At 42.5% G+C, this 24013-nt stretch overlaps 1 protein-coding gene and 1 long non-coding RNA gene across 3 annotated transcripts; one reads left to right on the top strand and one right to left on the bottom strand.

Moving 5' to 3' along the window:
* Positions 1 to 1432: 1432 nt before the first annotated feature.
* Positions 1433 to 23163, bottom strand: slc13a4 (solute carrier family 13 member 4). Of its 2 annotated transcripts, none has more exons than XM_023841316.2 (16): positions 22498 to 23163; positions 18530 to 18658; positions 13581 to 13717; positions 13122 to 13297; positions 12867 to 12921; positions 12363 to 12396; positions 12066 to 12140; positions 11452 to 11636; positions 5198 to 5317; positions 4994 to 5095; positions 4799 to 4900; positions 4583 to 4689; positions 4353 to 4486; positions 3062 to 3223; positions 2674 to 2811; positions 1433 to 2561 (listed from the first exon to the last, which is right to left on the bottom strand). In XM_023841316.2, the coding sequence occupies exons 1-16, from the start codon at positions 22615 to 22617 to the stop codon at positions 2424 to 2426; spliced, it is 1914 nt and encodes a 637-aa protein (XP_023697084.1). In that variant the 5' UTR covers positions 22618 to 23163; the 3' UTR covers positions 1433 to 2423. The 2 variants fall into 2 exon arrangements, with proteins under 2 accessions (XP_023697084.1, XP_072566241.1); XM_072710140.1 differs by lacking the exon at positions 22498 to 23163 and adding an exon at positions 22047 to 22413.
* Positions 10502 to 18603, top strand: LOC111859029 (uncharacterized). Its single transcript, XR_002841729.1, has 3 exons — positions 10502 to 10552; positions 11439 to 11574; positions 18502 to 18603. It is a non-coding gene; the product is annotated as an uncharacterized lncRNA (long non-coding RNA).
* Positions 23164 to 24013: the final 850 nt, after the last annotated feature.

Raw genomic sequence — 24013 nt, forward strand, 5'->3', positions numbered from 1 at the left:
AAAATATACAAGAAACAAAAGGCAATGTGGTCAAATTAACATGAAGGAGCATAGACTAATATAACGACAGGGTTAGGTAGGGCAAATAGTAACAAAGGAACATTTATGTGGAAAACAAGTGAACCAGTAGCAGAAACTAAGAGCACTCAGAATGACCAACAGAGAAATAATAATCATCACTTTATTAATGCCCATGGGGAAATTGTCTTTACACCTCCCTCAACTTGTTCTTTGTAGAGTAAGCTGTCTGCAAAGGACAGCCACCCATAGCAGCACCCAGGGAGTTGGGGGCTAAGGGCCTTGCTCATGGACCCACAGACATGCTGAAGCTGGGTTTGAACCACTGAGCCACACACTGCCCACCAGAAATGTCAGAAGTGGGATTCAAACCCACACCTCCAGAAGAGACTGTGACCTGAACACAGCACCTTAGACCGCTCAGCCATCCCAACTGCAAGCAAGGTCCTTATATACACAGATAATGTGGTTGGAACAGGGACAAACAGTGAGTCAATTAATTACTACATCATGACAAGGAATTGGGAAGAAAACGAGATGGCCAGCGACATCTGCTGGCCATATACAGACATAATGGAGACAACTGGGAGAGGTCCTGTTGTAAAAAATCTCTTGGCCTGTAAATGAAAAACAGGAAAGTGCATTCCCCCTACTTGGCTTGTTGTGTATGGAGGACCACCGGTGTCACGGAAATAGTAACACAGCATTTCAATAATTAATAACTAATTGTGCAATTAAAAGAGCAATCATACAAATAATGTATATATGAAATATTAATCCATCAATAAATGGTTCAAATTAAAAAGGGATTTACAAAAAACAACATATCTCTGAATTGCCCATATCGCGTGCCGCCCCATCAAGGCAGCACCCCTGCCCGGCGCTATAAGCTTCGTAGGCTAAACTCCTGCCTTCCCTTTGTAATTTTGACCCGGATATGAAATTAAGGGATGAATTTGAAGATCCGCATGGACAGAATGAGAGGTTACGGTCCATTATCATTATTTAATGAAATTATTTCTAGAGACCAGGTCTACCACCCTTGACTGAAAGATGATTATGCAGTTTATTTATAACATATGCACACACACCTCTTGTGGCTTACAGTTTACTGGCTATGGGTATTGTCATATTGTGTAACAGGTTTGGTGTTTTGGGATGTGACCTTTATGGGGAGAACGACGTAGTTTAATTATACTCACCATATTATTTTGTCTTTTTTTTCCCAAGTGTTTTTCTGCCAGGCCAAAAGAGACATTGAAGGCTGCTACGTATTAGCCGAAGTTAATTCTGCTTCTTATAAATGTACCTACCAGAGGAAACTAGCCTGCAAGCCACATGTTGCTGAAATACTCGCTTTACTGTCCAGGTCAGGTTCAATGATAAAAAAGGAATCACACCAAAAGATGTTGCTTTTGTCCACTTTTATTATGAAGTCACCAGTATCACCAGTGTCTCCTGTGCATATTTATATGTGTGTAGCATCGTGGTTTTTTAGGAGTAATTTGAAGTGAAAAAACTCTATTTCAGTAAACAGTTTTATGTATTTACATAGATGTGTCTGACTCCCAAAGCATTGTACATGTTCTATGCAGGGCAAGGATCTGTGCCCATTTAATAAATTACGATGTATTGTATTCATTTCCAGTTGTTTTTGCTATATACATTTTGTAATACTGCCAAAAAGTACAAAAGATAATTCATATTTTTTAGTTAAATTCTTAAAATCTTAATATGTATGTACATGCAATAACAGTGGAAAATTCTAGATGTTAAGTTTGTAAGTGTTTAGTAACCATTACTTTTTGTTATATGTCTAGCTCAAGAGGTTCAATGGGTTATTTTAAGTAATTAATGATTGTTTGCTTATAACTGCACCATGTGGCTTATTTTTGGTTGAGTCTGAAACTGATCTCTGCCTAATCCTGTTTCAACACAACAAATCTGTGATGTTTATTTGCTTGGATAAAAAAAAAAGAAACACAAATGGATGTTTATCTATTACTTGACACAACAAGCCAGGAATATTACAGATGTTATGTAACTACGTACAAACGTATGGTGTATGATTAAAAATGTGAACAATACTAAAATAAGACATTTCTGACAAGTACATTAAGAGGTAAAATAATGTATTGCGTAACTTTCCAGAGCACTCAGTCCTCTCTGTGACTTTCATATAATTATAAAAGCTGGTCTCTTCTGATTACAACTTTGAACACTGCGTGTTTTCATTGCCTATGATTCTATATTCCCACCCTGTCACTCCATATGGAAAAAGGCATACAATTTTTGTCAGGTTATGAGCTTTTGCAGTCCTGTTCATTACAGGGTCATCTTTCAGAGGCCGCGTTATGAATTCCAGCAGACCGTTTTCCTCTTTGACTTCTTGCGCCCCCTTGTGGCTATAAACTCCTAGTGATATTTCTCATGATCACCCAGTCTGGAAACTCCGTTAGCTGGAAAAGGGGGCCTCCCCAGGTCATGATGGCCAGCATCACAACCATCACCCCGATCAGGTTAACCCCGAAGCCAGCCTTCACCTGTAAGAGAGAGGGACTCAATAAGAAATTTTGACTGAAGCACCGCTTCGTCATTTCACTGTGTTTTTATGATTTAGATGCATATGTAGCTGCATATGTAGCTATCACTCACCATATCGCTAATCTGCACGTGTCCGTAACTGAAGACAATGGCGTTGGGGGGGTTTCCCACTGGCAGCATGACCCCGAACGACACACACATGGTGCAGGGAATTAGTGTGTGGAGCGGGTTTATGTGCAGGGTTTCCGACTGGCACACAGAGATGACAAGGGTTAGATTACAGGGCATACAGAGAGTCATCTCATGCTGCTGGTGCTTCCTGAACGAGGAAATGAGGCTTTAAGACCTGTAGTACCTGGGAATTCCTCCACTGTTGGTCAATCTTAAGGTTTTACACTTTGACTGGGTTCAGTGAGACAGTAATTGACGAGCACAGGTCAATCCCACCCATAAATAATGTCAACGGGCATGTGGTTGTAGGTAGGAGATGGCTTCCTACCAGTGTGGAGAGTATGGGCAGGAAGACGGTGAGTGTGGCAGGGTTGCTTGCGAACTCCGTGACACCGGAGACCAGCAGGCAGGCCAGGAGGGTCACCGCCCAGGGTGGCAGGCCGCTCATGGGCTCCAGCTGCCGCCCAATCCAGACTGACAGCCCCGATACCTGCGTGGGAGGAGATTATGGCTGGGTACCTATGTGCGGTGCGATGATGTCATAAACGAGCTAGACATTTTACAAGTGAATCACACAATCAGCATTGTTATCCAGAATAATAAAGACGGCTCGCTTTGGAAAGATGTCCTTCACTGCGATATGAACAGAATGCATCAAGGAAACAATAATTAATGGTAGTTACATCATCTACTAGGGGAGTCGATGCAATTCACATCTCGATGCATCGCGAGCAATCTGATACCTTAAAGATACATACGAAGCCATTACTAATGTGACGTGATATGATTCACGTCACATTAGTAATGTGACGTGATATGACTTTACGCTTTGGCTTGTATGTGTGTTTGTGTATGTATCTGGTGCGTAGGGAGTGGTTGCCGTTTTGTTTTGTTATACTTTGTGTCCACTGATTTGGATAGGGAGTTAGGTATAGGTTTTGTTGTTTCTGTGTTCTTTGGTAGTTCAGTTAGACTTGGGTTTCGTTCGGTAGTTGGGGTTTTGTTTATTGTTTTGGCCTTTATCACTCCTGAAGCTCTTGCACCAGGTTTGCTGTTCTGTGTCTGTCTTGCGTGAATAAAATATAAAAAAAACTATAAAAATATCCCCTTTGTCCACGTGTGTTCCCTTGTACACCACACCCTGTGTTCCCCATTCCCTTCCTCTGTTACACCCTAACCCCTAGACAGGGTCGTAACAAGAGATGTAGTGCAATTCAACATGATTTGAATCAACGCGACGCGATTTAACACGATATGATGCAATGCATCGGCAGACACGCCTTCAGCTCGAGTGACACTCACTGACAGCAGTGGAGGACTGGAGATGGGAGAATGTGCTTGAGAAACAGTTTTGAGTGGAGGAGTAAATCTAAATATTAAATTACTGGTCACATTTCTAAATAATAAAGGCATTACTAATAAATTGGATCATACCGAGGCAAAGATGTTATTAACGATGCATCCTGAGTTCATCCTAAATTGTTTCCAGTGCACGCTTTTTTAATCAGGGCAAACGCACCTTTGTGAACTTTTATGAAGGTGCACCAATGCACATCAGAAAATCTCACCATCCCTATCATCTGCTGAAGACTACTTGGCACTGGATTGCTGTACTTTACCTTGCAGCCGGCTGCTAGGGCATAGCCTCCACCAACGAGGATCACAATCTCCCAGGGCATCAGGCTTTGGAAATCCTTCCATGTGATCATCGGGGCGAGAGGGTCAGGGTTGACCTCCTTCACTGAATTTTTATCTGCATTCATAGAAACCAAGCTTCAGTTGCTGAACAAAACCAACAGTCTAATATTTAGAAAAAAGTCGATGTGGAGAGGTGGACAAGATCGTTGACCTGTTGCCTTGTCTGAGGAGGCTGATGGCCAAGGTTTACGAGCTGGTATGAGGAACAGCAAGAAGCCCAGGAGCACAGAAATAGTGGCATCAGTCCGGTAGCCTTTCCTAGAGGGTACATCACAAATGCCTCAGTGGGCGATCAGTACTCACTGAAAGAGTGCCTTCTTTCCTCTTCCATTCTGTCTCTGGAACCATCAATGAGAGTGAAACTTACTTCTCGAAGAGCGATGTCCAACCTGGCACAAAGCCCGGCTCCCGGGTGAACCACAGCAGGGTCATAAGGATGAAGAAGATGCCCGTCACCACTTCAGGGTAGCTGCACGAAAGAGGTGGGAAGCCCAGCCTGCAGTCAGCATCTTACGGCCTTAGGTGACCCACATGTCTGGGCCTGCAGTTTCTGGCAAGTTACCTAATGGGTCCCAGCTTGGTGTACTCCTCCTGAATGCGTTTCTCAGACAGCTCCTCCCTCCGCGTCTTCCGCTTCTTGCTGAGGGAGCATGTTTCCTTGAAACTACAAAAGTGGGGACAAAAGAAGTAGCATAGACTGTTGGGTCATGGCAACTGCAGGCAAAACATCTATAAGACATCACATGGTTCTACGTTATACACTTACTTGCAGCCCAAGAACAAGCAGTGAAGCCAAACCCAGGTCAGTATCAGCATGATGATGGAGATCGGCAAGCTGAAGATAAACCAGGTGCCGAAGTTGATGACTTTCGCATCTGGGTAGCGGCTGTGAACACCGAAGAGACAAAGGCACCGAGTCAGTTGTTGGGTCCTTATGCGGCCAGCAGCCAGGCCAAGATTTTCCATGGCACCAGCCTCCTATCTCTCAAAAACATTTGCGCATTGATCCGACAAACTTATCACGGGACACTTTTAGTCTTACCATGACTAGCCCAACATGCAGACAGACAGCAAACTAACAAAAAAGTATGGAAAGCCTGTGAGGAGAAAAAATACAGGACACAGGTCCTGTCTTGAGTCAGCACCAATCACCGCTGAGGCCTGATAACTGTGGAGCAGACGGCAGTAGTAAAAAAAACGCAATTCGAGAGGAATCCATGCTCTTAAGATGACACAGTGGAGGAGACTTCAAAACATGGAATCACCTGCCTTGTGTAAAGCCTTTGTGAAAGACCAAATTTTAAGGAAAATGCCACCTTTTGATACTGCAAAATTGTACTACTAATTGTAATACTGCATTACTGCAAATTGAAGCACCTGTGCTGACTTGGTGAAATGTACCTTCAGTTTGGTCTACAAAGAAGTAGGTCAGATGTCCTGTCAAACCCCTTGCTCACCTCCCTCAACAGCTATGAGTTTCCAGGAAACCTCGGGACTGTGTCCCCCCCCCCCCATGGATGAAGTTCGGAGAGTTCGCTCCATATGGAGGTGATTTGAGGCAAAGAAAGAAGCCTTTGAGCTACTTATAGCATGCAGCATATTTCTGAACTTTTAGACAGAACCACCAGTTCGACTTATTTATACTCTATCTATTCCTTGTTAAAGAAAAAGAAATTTTTAATTTTGTGGCCAGTATGTAAATGTCGGCCATTCCAAATTCTAACTTTGCAGAAAATCATAGTTTTATTTTGATATAGCCTACCTGTTTGTCATCACTATTGAAGTACAATAAATGTATTGACAATATGAACGATCCCTCTCCAGAGAATAATGAAGGTACATACATATTAAATGAAGGTACATACTAGGGGTGTGCAAAGCAGCCGGTATTTGTATCTGTATTTGTATTTGTTGAGGGGGGAAAAGTATTTGTATTTGTATTCGTATTCGAGTAAAATTCAAAATAGGCGTAAAAATCCAGTTTTTTTGCGTTGCACTTCTAATTTACGCTATAGTGTAAGTATTCTTTAATTATATCAATTATAATAATTATGGATATGCAGTAGACAGAGTAACTTAAACGTACCATATAACTCCTACAAGTGCATACAATTCGACACAACTACACAAGCATTGTTTTAACCTTTTTAACCAAACGTTAACGTTACTCTGTCAACAGCCTATTGTCTAAATTACCGAGCTAACAGAGCTACGTAAACAGAGCGAACATGAGAGCACCTGATTGCAGACGTCAATAATGCAGCGTAATGGAATAATCTCCCGATCAAACTCTGCTTCCCGAAAGTTATAAACTGCCTCCGGAACCCAGTTAAGGTACAAAAATCTATTCAACAAAAATAGTGATACAGTTAAGTCTTTTTTCGCTCAGCCGAGCCTTCTCTGTTACTGTGTGGAGCAGCCTGTGTCAGTCACCTCTTTTACAACCCCCCCCCCCCCGACTCCTGAACTCACTCACTCATCCGGGCATGCACTGCGGTCTCAAGAGGAAACGCAGCTTTTTGATATAAAGTTTTTCTTGTTCCCGAATACAAATATTTTTTTAAGTATTTGTTCGAAATAAGTATTCGTAAAAAACACATTATTTGTGCCTTTCCGAATACCGTATTCGGGTTCGGCTTCACCCCTAGTACATACATATTAAAGTATCAAGGTTAAGTATTGGAGACCTTTTTTAGCTACTGATGGCTGTAAATCTTTCATATCTGTGAGAATGTCTTGCAAATGCCTCAAAATTATCCAGAAGCCCTGTTTTACGTGCGCAGTATTCATGTGCACCGAGCCCACGGGACAGAAGCGAGATAGAAAATAACCTTTGACCACTGAAAGGGGCTGTTTTTAATTGATGTCATTTTGTTTAGAATGATAAACATAAAGACAAACCATGTCTGCTACTGCTAATTAGACATATACCAATAAATATGTTGTGGTGCTTCAGTCATTTTTTTGTATTGAAAAAACCTGCTGTTATGGTGAGCTCCGTAGGGTCAACAATGACCTGTATGCTATTCACCGTATCCTCTGTACACTGTAATTACTCTTCTCTTATAATTTCAAAACATTTTTCATCGTCTCATTGTATAGGGCAGTGCTTCCCAATCCAGTCCTCAGGGGTCTGCAGACAGTCCATCCTAACCCTAACCCTATTGGGAGCTGGAGGGAAGCAAAAATGTGGACCATCTGAGGACTGGGCTGAGAAACACTGCTATAGGGGCATAATATATAGGGAGGAGCCTAAGGCTACGTTCACACTGCCAGCCACATCGTTCAATTCCGATTTCTTGCTCAGATCGGATTTGTCTATCTTGACGGTTCACATTCATAACTACAAGTGACCTGTATCTGACTGTAATGTGAACGCATCGGTCCTCCGAAAAGTCACGCATGCGCACATTGCTACGTTTTTACACAGGTAAAAAGCTGGTTGTAAAATTGGCACGTTGTGCAGCCATAACCGCTGCGCTGATTCGAGTCTTTTGCCTCAAACTTTGACTTCAGGCTCTTTGTTTTTCGTTGGCATTGTAGCCACGTTCGTGTCCGTGCTGTGCCATTTCTTTGGCAATTATTTAAAATACTACTTTATTACGATAGGTTCCTTCCAATTTACCTTGAACAGATTCATTTCCCCAAATATCAATTAAATCCCCAACTTCTCCATCCTTCCACTGACTGTTATTGCAGCTCTCCTCCATTTTTACCTTCCCGCGCTGCCGGTGCAGGCTGATGATGTCAGCGCATGCGTATAAGCAAAAAGCCACATGAATTCCGATCTGAGCGTCACATTCAGGTCGCATGGCCGCGAATTGGATACGTATCAGATTTAGTACCACATATGAAAGTGGCACAAATCTGATTTGAAAAGATCAGATTTGCGTGTCCACACAGCCCTGAAAAGATCAGATGGGTCACATTAAGGCAAAAAATCCAATTTGAGTCACTTCAGCATGGCAGTGTCAACGTAGCCTAATTCAGCAGGTTAGCGATTTGTGTCTGTGTCAAGAAGGTCATGAATTTAAACCCTGTGGCCAGCAGACTAATCATATGACTGTTGGGTCCTTAAGCAAGGTCCTTAACCCCAGCTGCTCCAGATACAATGTCTTACTCTGGTCAAGCTTTCCTCTCTCTTGTGTGGAATCCTGAAGATCCTAGAAACCTTTTTAAATCTCTTAGATGATACAGTCAAACCTCCCTTATCTGGGCAGAGTGGGACCGAGGGGTGCCCTTAAGTAAGAAATGCCCGTAACTTAGAAATACACTGCTCAAAAACAAGCATCAAGTCAATTAAACTTCTGGGATATTGATGTGGTCAGTTAAGTAGCAGAGAGGGTTGTTAATCGGTTTCAGCTGCTTTGGTGTTAATGAAATTAACAACAGGTGCACTAGAGGGGCAACAATGAGACGACCCACAAAACAGGAATGGTTTAACAGGTGGAGGCCGTTGACATTTTTCCCTCCTCATATTTTCTGACTGTCTTTTCACTAGTTTTGCATTTGGCTACAGTCAGTGTCACTACTGGTAGCATGAGGTGATACCTGGACCCTACAGAGGTTGCACAGCACAGTTCTTGAGGCGCCTGACGTCCTCTAGTGAACCCTGTCCTCACTGCCCGGCACTGTGGACCTCGATTGGCATTTGCTGTAGAATACCAGAATTGGCAGATCCGCCACTGGCACCCTGTGCTTTTCACAGATGAGAGCAGGTTCACACTGAGAACATGTGACAGATGTGAAAGGGTCTGAAAAGTTGTGGAGAACGTTATGCTGCATGTAACATTGTTCAGCATGACCGGTTTGGTGGTGGGTCAGTGATGGTCAGGGGAGGCATATCCATGGAGGGACACACAGACCTCTACAGGCTAGACAACAGCACCTTGACTGCCATTGGGTATCGGGATGAAATCCATGGACCCATTGTCAGACCCTACGCTGGTGCAGTGGGTCCTGGGTTCCTCCTGGTGCACGACAATGCCTGGCCGCATGTGGCGAGAGTATGCAGGCAGTTCCTGTAGGATGAAGGAACTAATAGCATTGACTGGCCCCCATGCTCACCTGACCTAAATCCAACAGAACACCTCTGGGACATTATGTTTCAGTCCATCCGCCAGGTTGCACCTTAGACCGTCCAGGAGCTCAGTGATGCCCTGGTCAAGAACTGGGAGGAGATCCTCATTAGGAGAATGCCCTGACAAAATGTCAGGTATGCATATAAGCATGTGGGGGGCATACAAACTACTGAGTACGATTTTGAGTTGCTTCCATGAAATTTCGGCAAAATGGACCAGCCTGCCGCATCATTTTTTCACTTTGATTTTCGGGGTGTCTTTGAATTCAGCCCTTTGTAGGTTGATAATTTTCATTTCCATCAAACAATGTGGCATCCTTTCATTCCTAACACATTACCTAGTCCATATCAGTATAGATATCCAGCATGATTTTTTCCACATTGAGATCTGATGTGTTTTCAAAGTGTTCCTTTAATTTTTTTGAGCAGTGTACATGAACAGTACAGTACAACGTATATGTGTACACATACAAACTAAATGATTTTTATGAGGGGCAAGGCTTAAATTAGGATGTTATTTCAGTCTGAGCTAGCGAGTCATCCCGTTTTATTCTTTTTTTTTTTTTTTTTTTTTTTTTTTTTTTTTTTATCCCGTTTTATTCTTGAAGTGGTCATCCAGTTTTTAACCAGCATCAAGTGAGCTGGATGATTTTTTCTTTACTCTTTCAAATATCGCCTACCGTAGACTTAGCCGCTCCAAAACGGTCTGCAACAACTCTGTGTCATTTTCCTTTTCGTACCTCTGTAATGATATCAAGCTTCTTTTGGAGGGACGTGACACTACGCTCCCTTTTTGAAGCCATACGAATTTTGCAGTTGTACGCGCCGCTGTAAGTTCAGCTCCGCCCACAGCCTCGTCCTCTAGCTCGCTCTCCATTCGACGTTCGCTCCGCCTCCACGTGCAGACTCCGCCCACAGCGTCATCCTCTAGTTCGCTCTCCATTCGACGCTCGCTCCGCCTCCACGTGCAAACTCTCTGTATGCGGCATTCGTCACTTCCGTCTTCCGAAGTGAAAAGCCATCCAGAAGACGTCTCGGGAGGTCTGCTCATTTATTGATTACTGTTGTTGGTTTGCCTTTCTTGATGGATATTGCTGTGTATGATTTGTTTGGATTAATGAATTTTTGATTTTCGCTTTGGTTTACCTATTTGGTTTCGAACCGGTTTTTGGTTAGCGTCTTCGCGCGGCCATGGGACGCTTTGATCCCTGTGTATGCTCTGTGTGTGTGTGTCAGGTGCATAGGGGGTGGCTGCCATTTTTGTTTTGCGAGCTTATGTTGCATGCTGTTGTTTGGATAAGGAGTAAGGTGTAAGATTTGTCGTTGTGTTTTTGTTTTCTCTGCACTTAGGTAAGTTAGCTTTGGGCTGCGTTCAGAAGCTGGGTTTTGTTTATTGTTTTCGCTATAGTCACTCCTGAGTCCTTTTGCACTGGGTTTATTTGTTCTGTGTCCGTAGCGTGTCAATAAAAACAGACAAATATATTTAAAAATACCTTGTCCACGTGTGTTCCCTTGTCCATCGCACCCTGTCTTAACCTTACTCCACGTCCCCTTTCACTCTTGTCATGCCCCAACCCTAGACTGTGGCTCGTAACAACAGCTGCTGGTTGTGTAAAATTAACTTGCGCGTGCCTAGAGCTGCCCGGTACAGGGAGGTGCCTGTATATCCTCCTGAGACCCCACCCATTCATTTATGTCCATTGTAGTGGACATTTTATTTATCTTTTCACTCATGTTAGGAAACGTATTTATTCCTGTTGTACACTAAAGAGGACATGCTGTGAAATTTGAAAAAATCTAAATTGTAAGATGTCTTATTTCCTCCAAAGACAAATAACCTAAAATTGAAGGAAGCTTTTTTTCCTTGGGTCTCAGGAGGATATTGGAGGTTTAACTGTACCTGCTCTTTGGATTTTCCTCATGCTAGGTGAGAACCCTACCTGTTGAACTGCTCAGCGAAGATGAGGTTGGTGGAGGTGCCCGTGATGGTGATCAGGCCTCCGATGGTGGCGGCATATGTGATGCTGAGGGAGAGGCACTTGCAGATCATGTGGTCGCGCTTGGTAGGATATCTCGACGGGTTTTGATCCGTGGGCTGCTGGGATTCTGTGATGTTGACAGCTGTCTGTGGGGATGAGTGTAGGGCATCAGTATTGGGCCATGATCTGCATCCCCTAGACCAGGGTTATTCAAATCACAGTCCTCGAGGTCCGAGCACTGCTGGTTTTCCAGCCTTCCTTTACCTGTCAGTCAGATGTGAAGCCTCTGACCAACCAGAATCAGTAATTATTAAACTAACTACCTGGGAGAACTGAAAACAAGGCCTGGATCTGGAATTGAGGTCCAGATTTGAAGAACCCTGCCCTAGACCAATGTTTCCCAATCCAATCCTTAGGGACGCCAGACAGTCCACATTTTTACTCTCTCTCAGCTCCCAGCTGAACACCGACTACCTGGTACAGGTATGTTGAGAGTTGGGAGGGAGCAAAAATGTGGACTGTCTGGGGTCCCTGAGGACTGGATTTGGAAACACTGCCCTAGACAGTATACTTACCTGGGGAAGGTATCCATTATTTTTCTTGAGAAACTCTTGTCTTGCGCTGAGCTTCAGGGCTAAACCATTGGACTCCTGGGAGATATGAGTCAGTCACATGACCACAATTACACATTCATATTATTGTCCTTGTCGGTGCTCATTCTGACAGCATCAGCATCTGTCATCAGTCCTTTTTTCCACAGCATTAATTTCCCTGTCAGTGATGCTTCTGACAGGGTTACGGCCCAGTTAGTGCTGCCCGGACAGGTATTTTTTGTGCCAAAGCCCAAACGGTCAACTAGTGGCAACACTCACCTCTCCCAGGGTGGAGAGCTCCTTTTTCACATAGCTGTAAGAGGACAACAGATGAAATCAAGAAAAAATGTATCGTACATTAATATTTGCAATATCGATCCATCTATCCCAGGCAAATACTATGGGCTGTTTAGATTTCACTAATTCACCTAAAGTGGAAAACACAATATATCAAGATAAACCTTTTCACAGATTACATGTGGAATCGAAAACATATTTAAAAATGCCAATTCATCATACTGCCTGTGCTTAGACTGCAGGAGGAAACACACACACACACACAGAACATAGCAACATCAGACAAACGCAGAAGGGGAATCGAACCTCAACGCTGGAGGTACGACACAGCTGCAATAGCATCAGAAATCAGTGCTACATCACCGACGGAAATACCATCAGCCTGGAGAGATTTTTAGCATTAGCTGACAACTTACTGTGCCACTATACCAGATGACAAGCGACATACAATACGGAGAGTTATTTAAATACAGCGAAGCTCCATACCTCTCTCTGCGATATAGGAGCTCAAGCTGGTTCTTGTCGAGATTTTCTTCCTTGTCTGTGAGAAATTCAGAGCCAGTTCAAACACAGTGTCACTTAGTTATAAATTTTGTCTTCCGTCGATTTTGAAAAGCTATCAGTCTAACAGGACTTTACATTACGCCATGATGTCAGTCTGATTCTGTTCCGTAGCAAAAACGTGTAAATCGCTGGGAAGTTACTACAGTTATCGGTCAGGACCAATAAGGCCATACCCACCGCTGACCTCCTCGGGGACCTCAATGTTCTCATCGTCCTCCTGGGTGTCGGCCACGCCGGTGCTGATGAGCTGTTGCAGGACAGCCTCGGCGATGGGCATGACCATGGCTGTGGTGGAGGTATTGCTCAGCCACATGGACAGGAAGACGGTGCAGCACATGAAGCCGAGCACCAGCCTGCTCCGCATGAGATGTAGGAATACAGAGTTCAGAAACAACCTTCGCCTTCATGCAGCTGCAATAGCGTTAGCGACCGATGCTACATCGCCGACAGAAATTCAATCGGCCTGGAGAGATTTTTAGCGTCAGCTAGCAATGGTACATATTTTGAATGGTGATGCTTGTAAATCCTTTCTAGGCACACGATCCACATTTCTTTAAGCGTGTGCTCTCAGCACACGGATGTGCTGTCATGCTGGGTGAGTGGAAGAAAGGGACACGCGTGTGTCTGTGTACTGACATGCCCGGCTTGGCCCCTGCTATCATGACCATCCGCAGGGCGATGCGTTTGTGCAAGTTCCACTTCTCGATGGAGGCGGCCAGGCAGATCACCCCCATCAGCAGCAGTGTTGTGTCCTTGCAGTACTCTGCTGCGACCTGCAGGGGGCACAAACACGCACACCTTCTGGTTAGGCATTTAACTGAAAAGTAAAGAAGCCATTTCTTCATATGCATGTCCTAATAATGTCCATTTTGCAGGGTTTGTGAACTTTGTCGGGATGGTTTTCTCTAAATGTATCATTACAAGACAAAACCTCACAAAAAAGTTATCACTCAAAACATATTCATCTTCTCAGTCAGATTCCTGCATTCTAATACACAGTTCACGCATAGGCGGTATTGGTCAGTATTTGGCAGTGTGTGGTTTTAGCCAGAATATTAGGATATGCAAAACATATGAGGTGTGGTCTTGTTATAATCTATTATTAGCGCCTTTTTTACAGCGCGGCATTTGATAGCGAGAGCACTTTACATCCTATCAGTTTCAAAAATATGTTGCTGGAAAGCAGAGAGTCAGCATCGATTACTAACATGCCAGGCTGACTGCATTCAGATGAGCCGAGTCAATAGGAAGGCTTTGTTCTCATTCCCTCTCAGCCCAAAAGAAAGCTTTGTTCTTTCTTTGGGTGGAGACAACGCAAACGTAAAAAGTGTCACGGCATGTGACGATGCAGTCACAGCGCCTCGCTTGCTGGACACCGACGCATTAATAATTAATGGGGTTTATTCAGCGTAGCAGGAGGTGCAACATAAGCAATACAAATAGCAGTCAATGTGTACATATTAATAAAATGCATGACTGAAGTACCTAGCAAAAATATATTATAAAATATTAACAAAGTATTAGGGCTGTCAAAATTAACTGGTTAACGCGGATTAATCCATCATCATGATTAATCTGATTAAAATTTTTAACGCAATTAACCCATCTGCAGTGCAGAATGACTCAAAATCCCTGAAATGTCTCTGTCAACCCATTTCGGGCAGTTTTGGTGCGTTCCATTTGCCCTGGGAACTCGTATTCCGAGTCGGAATTCCGAGTTTTGAAGCCGGAAGTAACAACATGTGCGCTCCCGTTTCTCGGAGATCCGAGAAATATCTCGGAGCAGCACAGAGGATCCCGAGTTCAGAATCCAAGATGGCTGCGCCTTTTATCAACAGAAGAGAAAGTTGTAGTTTTATACTGTTTAAGCACTACTTCTCATTTGTGGCTCATTAAATCGGTCGCACACACTATACCGTCCAACTTATCTGTGGACGTGTTGCTATGGAGTTTTATACATAAAGCACCGCGCGTAATGTGTTATCAACTGATATTGCTAACAATATGGCAATTAACCTGGCTAGAATTGGATTTCATGATTAGTCGGATTATATATCGGATTTACGGTAGTTCGGGCTAATTGTAAGTGAACGAAGATAAAGACCATTTAAACTGAGGTACCTTAAATGCGACAAGTTGTCCGGCTAAGCAAAAAATCTTGCTTTTTGATATGGGTCCATGGTATTGCACATCTGTGGCAGATGGAATGCATCCGACTCATGTTCAAGATGTTCAATACACATGTTAAGTGCATATATATTGCCTTTTTTCTCGAGTTTGCTCATGCAAAATGAATTGTGATTAATATAGATTAAAAATGAATGATATTTAATCGTGATTAATCTAAATTAATCCACAGCAACCCTGTGATTAATCTGATTAAAAATTTTAATCGTTTGACAGCACTACAAAGTATATAATTGGACTATAGCTGAATATACAGAGGGACTATTTTACACAATTATAAATTAATTTAACTCTTAATTTCACCAAGACAAGTGGTTTGAAGATGGATAGATGTATGGGCTGATGGATGGATGGGCTGATGGATGGGTGGATGGAAAAAGAATTCTGTAGTATTAATCTTGAAATGGGCCAACAGCCTTTTGGACCAGTTGTTGCACCAGGAGGCTACGGGAAGCAAATCATTCTGCTGCTAAAGTTAAGGACATGTGATCCATAGACATTGTCACCCCACGCAGAGGGGGTTGTTAAGGATCCTCGTACAACTGTAGCCCAATCCAGTTCACAGAACAGACGAACCAGATGACACATTGGCATGTTAAGCTCTGACTTCCTCAAGCTCTTGGGGACCGGGGTAGTGGGCAGTCGCAGCTGCACTGGGTCCTGCTGGGGAGCCCGTCCAGTTTGCCGTTCCCAGGAACCATCTTGGGGCACCTTTGAACCTTTGGGAACCCTGTGCGCAGTGCGGCAGATCCTGCTCACTGTCACAGCTGTAAGTGTGACGAGCAGAGGGGCTCCGCGGCAAAACAAAGGGCCGCAGCTGATCAAACTGGGCCGGGGAAAAGATGAAAGCGCAACATGACAAACGAACAGCGCATTCTCTCCTTTGAGGTCTGTGAACTAGGCTCACACAGTCCACGGGCTTCTCTGACCTCATACGCTCATTCTCTGGCTAAGAACACATATGGAAACACACATATAGAAATTAGCTTAGAGTAAAAATAGTCCACAATGGATAAAGGTACCAAAACAGACCGAAACAATAATATCATCGCCGTTAAGACCTTCATAAACTATTAACACAAAAGTAATCACACACATACTCACATGTCTTCACTGACACAGCTCTAGGCTTGTGGTCTGCCTCCACTGGCCACTGTTTGAACCTTGTATCAAGTTCCAGTGTTTGGGGACCAGTGCCACCATCTGTAAAACCTCACTACACCCTACACCCCTTCATGGTCACTGCGCTCCTCTACATAGGATCATCTGACAATTCCTGGTCAGGAAGGTCGGAAAGTCAAAATTCTGTCCGCTTTCAACTGTGGAGAATGCGCTAATCTTTAAGGTGGGGCTTGACATTATATTATATATAAGTACTTTAAATCATGCCTAGATTACAGAGCTGTACCTATGCAATATAAATTCTATGTAAAAACAGTACGGCAGTTGTTATAATGTATTGTTTAGAAAAAAAATTACAAAAAACATTGTACAGTGCAGAACGATCCTGTGTATGTACTGTACTGTACTGTACTGTACTGTACCGTGTTTTTTTCCCTAAATACAATAAACCTATCAAAGCACATTATGGTACACTAAACAGCAACATTTTTTCCCCTTCAACCACTACTGAATCCCTTAGTAATGTAAAAACATAATGTGTAGGTCTAACTAAGCCTCTGTTTTGTTAATATTTTTGAACTGTGATCGTTCGAAACTGTATTAACAGTGTAATATGTGGGCTGACTGTACATAGTGGAAATCTCACTGCATCCTGAGTATATTCAGGAGCCTGCTCTCTGTACAGCATCACTGCCTGTATGGATGCATGTGTATCTTTAGCTCTTGGTGTTAAGTACCAGGCTGTTTGGTTTAAGCTTTCGAATTAATCTGCATCTAAAACAGATACACAACTGCATGTCTCATATTACGTGGCAATTTAATTTAATGAATGAGATTTTCACATAGCTAACAAGGCTATGAGACTTACTGTCCTTATGAATTATGTGTTTGTTTTGATGTTTTCTGTCTACTTCCCTTATTAGTTACACTGACCTCTAAGTCACTTTGAAAAAAACGCCTCTGGCAGATAAATAAATGTAGATAACGCTACATGCAGCATTACCCAAATTAAAGGGCACTTAAGACAAAGAAAAAAAAAGCTGCAGTGAGCCCCCAGTGTTCCAGAACTAAAGCTGCTGAATTTCCCCTGAAAAACCCCCAACCCCTGTGGCCAGGCATCTGCTGGATGTGGATTGGGGGGGGGGGGGGATTGCATAAGTCCAGACTTGCACTTTCACACACAGACACACACATACACACACAAGCCTAATTTCATTCAAGCCACCAATGTCAACACAGGACGCACAGCATGGAACTATGGGTCCTTATACCTTTACAACAGAGGGTGATTTTTTGGGGCTGGCTGATGGGATTAGCGGTTCCCCCTTTATTAGGAGGCTGTCCCTTTATGTCCCCTGTAAAATCAGTCGTAACATGTCACCTGACTGCCACTTCAGGGCCACAGAGATGAATGTATTTATAGGAATAATTATAGGGAATCTCAATGGGCCTAATGCTTTGATTAACCATGCAAAGCGAGCAATTAACCAAACAGATTCATTATGAAAATTCACGTAAGCAGCCCACAATTTTATGTGGAATCTGTAAATACACAAAACCTTCCCAATTGCATTCAGGAAATGTATGTTTTTTTGACATACTCAGCAGATTAACTGCATAACTATATAGACCATACCCTAACATTACCTTCAGGATGATTGTACGTTGCACTGTTATGAACTCGCTCTGTGTTTCTTGCTATCTACTTCGACTGTTACACGCATACTGCCTCTTTGCCCGAGTATAAAATTCTTTCATTCTGTCATATACCATCCATCACTCCATCTTCCAACTACTTCTCCCATACATGGTTATGGAGACCAATATTTCAGACTTTGTAGACGTCTAATCCACACCTGAACTTTGACCTCTTGGATCCTGACTAATGACGCACCACATCATCAGAGCTCACAGACGCTGTTTAAAGGGCCAGATTCACAACAACAGCCTTAATCTGTTTTTTCTATATATATTTTTTCCAGAACATTTCATTTGCTTGTAAATAAATTTAGGGTTTAATTCAAATAAGTAATTCTACTTTTAGTCTAACAATTTTATTCCCTACATGTAACCCAAGGCATTTTAATCTGAGTAACAAATATTACGGCTTTATGTGATCAGGATGCTAGATGTTACCAGTTTAAGTCCTGCTGTACAGTTAAACAGTTACAAAAGTTATCATTCACACACTCCACTGCAAATGTGTGCAAAGGTGTGAAGCTGTAGAATTGGTGTTATAATACTGCAGAAATGGTAAACGGAGGAAGTGGACTCACCTCGCTTGACTTGAGGACCCCGAACAGCGGATAGAGGAATGCGGGCACCAGGGCGGCAGCACCCAAGGGCACGGCCTCCGACACCCAGTACACCGCTGTCACAATCAGCACGTATGCGCATGATGCCTCCTGTAGGGGGCGACACAGCCACAGGTGACACATCTGCTCAGGTCCCAGCTTTTTGCCAAGACAACGGCCACACTGGCACCTTCAGATGAAATCCATGAAGCTTTGTGGTTTCAGCATCAATCCTCAGAGAATTTCAATTCAACCGAATATGCTTTACTTTCATGAGCTATTCATTTAACTAATACTCACAAAACTAACTTTGTTAATCAATTTCCCAGAAATGCAGAGCAAAATGCACAAATATGTAAATATCTACGCAAAAAAAAGGAAAAGAATCTTTGCTTGTAAATTTGTGCCATTTTCTGTCTGAATGTGCTACTTTCTCTGTTACATACAGTGTTTCATACAGCAGATTTTCAATCTGTGATTAAGTCTGCAGTCAGTTTTTTGTCTTTTGGTACAAGACGTTATCCTGATGACCGGTTATCAATTGGCACATGATCAGGAACTGCAGGTGTGCTTGTGGTGCGATAAATATCACCTGCTTCTATAAACACAATCAGGCACTGCACAGGGCACCCTTATGGGTACTTAGTAGGACCCTGATTCAAATATAGTCCCTGCTTATTCAGGGCAGGGGGTATTTCACTGAATCATAGTAGCATAATAAAAAGTTTGAAGAGGTACTGAGAGACAAATGTTCCATTGAAAAGTACAGTTAAAATCCTCATTAAACCTGCTGATTATTCCATAACCACCCCCCCCCCCCCACAACACACAGCCCCCTTTTCCATTACAACTGGAATGAGGTGGAAAACCATTGTAGCCCCTCTTGTTGCTAAGATACCAACGCCAAGAATCCGATAAATCCATTACTTAAGGATTCTGTACCAATCAGGCCTCCATGTTAAGACTGAGTGCCAACTGTTAAAAGTCGAAATATCTTTGAAACTAAAAAAAGTAGAATATAGGCCCCCAGGTGATGTGTCAAGTTGTCCGGCTTCTCAGTCTCAGCCAGGGGCCTAAGCAAGCTTGCCCATGAATAACCCCCCCCCCCACACACACACACACACACACAAACACACAATGATAAGCTGAGAAATTAACCCACACTTGATCCACACACTCCATTGTTCATGTACAAATTTAATTTTCCAAAGTTCAATGCCACCTATGGAGTAAATGGTCTTGATACCACCCTGGCCTGTTCGCCGATTCTTTTACTCTCGTTTTCCACACACTGAGCTAGTTTGGACCATGCTGCACAATAGTTATCAAAGCATGATGCTCAGTACACAGGATCAGCTCGGTTCACTGATAGTCTAACCCAATGTTTCCCAACCCGGTCCTCTGAGACCCCCAGACAGTCCATGTTTTTGCTCCCTCCCAGCTCCCAGTAGGAGCAAAAATGCGTACTCTCTGATAGGGAGCTGGGAGGGAGCAAAAACGTGGACCGGCTGGAGGTCCCCGAGGACCGGGTTGGGAAACTCTAACCCACTGAAACACAATGTGTTTTCAGTTTGAACTGGTTACAAAACCATTTATTTTTAAAACTCCCCAAAACTTTTATTCTTAACATTCTGCACAAGCAATGAGAAGACTTCTTGCTAGTTTGTAAGTACTGGTTGGTCTGTTGCTTCTTAATAATCCTTTAGAATGGAGTCAAAGCCTGGGGCACAGAATGCTTGTAGAGGGAGCATTAGTCTTTTCTTCAGACTGGTGCCAGGCACATGTCATTGTTTTTACGGTTTTTAGAACTGCATATCAGGTCTTTTTTTTTTTTTGAAAATTTAAAGGGACAGGGGGCTGAATAGTACATGTAGAGGGACACAGAGTTTCCCTGGTTGCCTGGGAAACGCCAGTGACACCACTAAACTGCACACTGGGGATGGGACAACTGGTGTTGTTCCTTGGAGTTAGAGACATGATGGCATCACAGCTTTGAGATGTTTCATTACTATTGGTTTGTTTCTCAGGTCATGTGATGTTTTTATATAATCATGGTTGGTGTAAAGCACCTTTTTCCCGATGTGTATCTTATCTTAAAAAAATCCTCAGAATTGAACAGTGAACACTTTAGTTGATCAGCTGTTAATTAAGGAGCTTATCTCAGATATTAACCCAGCAGATAACAGGATTTCCTGTTGACTGACATGATTAATCTCTCTCAATTGTTTCGTCAGACATTACTTTGTAAGGTCACAAATACTGAATGATAGCAAAGATCATGTGATTTAAGTATAAAACAGACAAATCAAATCTTTTTTTCTCAAAAAACATGAGCATTGGTAAAGTTGTCTGTGTAGTACGAGGACTATTTTTTGTTTATATGTTGTTTACTGTTTATACTGTACACACACCTTGTTTCTGCCAGTGTATCAACAGCATGAAGCCATGTACGATCGAGCCAAAATTGTAGGGAATTAACTACTTAAAGTGTTTTAAAGTATTCTAATTTTAAAAGAACCAGCCAACTGCTCCTAAAATTTACTTTGAAAGAATGATAGGTGTATTAGTCATTAAAATTACTTTCTGAGTGAGTAAAAATAGCCCCTGACCGGTGGCTAAAGGTCATTCACACATGCAAACAACATAAAACCATCAGTAGAAAGATGAAATCCAGAGGATTCTGGGTAACAGTCCGTTAATGCATTTTCTGGCTACCCAACACTCAAAATCGTACCTAAACCTCTGCTTTTGGCTTGTTTCAGGTCTCGGGATTAAACATAATTAAAAGGAAAATTCCACATTTAATTAAGGTTTGGTTATGTAACTGACAGCTTGAAAACAAGGCTGTGGAGGTAGTTTTAGGGCAGAGGTCAGAACCATTCGCTTTCCTCACACATGGCGATCAATCGGCTCCTCTTTGCTAACCTCTAATTACCCTCCGCTGGAGCCACGGGTAAGCTTAGTGCTTAGTGCTTAGTACGCACTTCCACTGGTACTCGCTAGAACTGATCAAATTGTGCCAGCTCGCTGGTCACTTGGCTCGTTATCAGCTGGCAGCTGGTTGGCCAGAAGCAACAAAAAAGTGAGCAATAATATCGACGAACTGTTGCTTTTATCTATATAGGAATTTTAAACACATTTTTGGATCAAATTCTGGTTTCATACTATATATTATGTAAAGTAGCAATGGCTGACAATAAAGTTCCTGTCCACGAACAATATACACTATATGGAACTACTATATACAGTATGCAGCAGAAGTTAAATTTTATCTGCTAGAACATGTAAAAACAGGAATGTAAAAATATACATGAAATGTAAAATATAAAGTTTTCGATTAACCATACAGGTGCTAAATTTCTGCTTATATTTAGATGCATGATTGCCAACACTATCGGACTGAAATAAATATTAGGTATAAGCCACAATTTAATTATTAGATGTGTAATTTAAGGGTCGGAGCTCATTTGTTAAACCACATGTCCAATCTCACGCTTACCTGTAACTTGGCTCGCGCTGCAGCAGAAGAGCATCACGCACGTGGGCAACATATGCCGGTAAAATTAAGCTTACAGTTGTCCGACCCTATGAAGTTGTCTCGTTTTCTCCGAGTCCCAAGTATTTCGAGTAGCCATGGATCTTGAAACATCATTGTAGATTATAAGCATTGATATAATAACAGATCATACGCATTGTTTTAGTTCTTAATAACTGCACTGATCATATTCATTTGCTGTTACCTAAAGGTATAAATCACTTCCGCGCACTTATATTAAGTTTTTTTTTTTTGCATTGCCTTCTTTTAGTTTCGTTAATTGCTTTAAATTTAGCAGCACGCAAAATTTCTTGCAAGTGTGGCTTATCCGATTAATTCAGTAATGCATGTCACTAGCATACCGTCCAAACCTCGGAATCCGTCAGACGGTGGGAGAGCGGGTTGAAATACTTACGCTGGTGGGGTGGATGAGAGGCAACGGGAGCAGGGACAGAGGGATCAGGACCACCAGAATCAGTTTGCGAGCGATCCAGAGCTTCTTCAGAAAGTCCATTTTTCCTGATTCCAGCCTCATCGACCTTTGTTACTTCACGCACTGGTCTAAGAAACAAATGCGGCTTCGATATAAAGTGAATAGATTGTGTACTATGCTACGCGTTCCCTTTAAAAGTAAGATGGTTTCGTTGGTAATTTCTTGGATGTGTCTGCAAAAATGTCCCTTTTTATCTTGTGAAATAAAATTTAAATCGGCACATACGTGTATTCCCTGTTGCGTTTCAGATTCTGTAGTGTATGTTACATTTGTCTAAACTGCAGTGAAGGAGTTTGCTTGATCTTTTTTGGTTTGGTATGTGCGCAACACCTAGATGGTCCCAAAGCCGCCTGTCACTGACCTCGCCACTCCGACAAGGTCTTCAGTTACCCGGCACTTATAGGCATCCAGAGGTCTCCCTTATTGACAATAAAGATAACGCTGCATGTTCTCTTCGTAATCGTTTTGTAATCTATATCAAAATACAGATTCAGTGCATAATAATGTGTAAAATGATCAGGATATTGTTATTACATTTATATGTTGAAATGAAGTAGAGCTGACAACTTTGGAATTAAAATAAGCGTTGTCATGGTCGTAGTTCTAATTTATTATCTTGGAAGCTTGTTGACTAACTAGTCTAAGCTTTCGTAAATCCTCCCCTTTAGCTGATTCGTGGCCAATCAGATTTCAGCAATTACCAGATACGAATATTAAATCCCACCACTTTTAGGTATTTGATACGTACAAAAAAAACCGATTCTGAAAACAAGCATATTCAGATTCCAGCATCTGTTATACTGAGTTTAAGAAAGATGACAAGGTTTGCAGGGAGCGGCAGGATTGTTTTTATGTGCCCGCAACCATTTAGACTCTCTCCCACTTAGGGAATATAAATAAGACATGGTCATCGTTTCTACATATTAGACAATAATATCAGAATGGGAACAACGTTTGATGGCCGCTTACTCTACTCAACGTACAGGGTAAGCAATAAGTTGAAAATGGTGGTTAAATACCCCCACCTAGTGGAGTATTGCTGTAACTCATAAATCATTCATAGATCATGTAGTATTATGATTATGATTATACTTGCTACTAATATTATCTTGTTGTTCGATTACAGCATTGGTTGCATGGTTGCATTTTTTCGTTTTATACATCATTATTTCACGAGTTCTGTGACAGTGACAATTGGGCTGTATATCCATCCATCCATCCATCCATTTGCTGTAACCGATTATCCTATTCATAGTCGCGGGGGGTCCGAAGCCTATCCCGGAGGCTAACGGGCAGACGGCAGGGAACAACCCAGGACGAGGACCCAGCACATCGCAGGGCACACTCACACACAATTCACTCACACGGGCACACCTATGGGCAATTTGGTAACTCCAATAAGCCTTAACATGTTTTTGGACTGTGGGAACCGGAGCGC

This window comes from Paramormyrops kingsleyae, chromosome 3 (genome assembly GCF_048594095.1).
Source record: "Paramormyrops kingsleyae isolate MSU_618 chromosome 3, PKINGS_0.4, whole genome shotgun sequence".
Classification (NCBI taxonomy): Eukaryota; Metazoa; Chordata; class Actinopteri; order Osteoglossiformes; family Mormyridae; genus Paramormyrops; species Paramormyrops kingsleyae.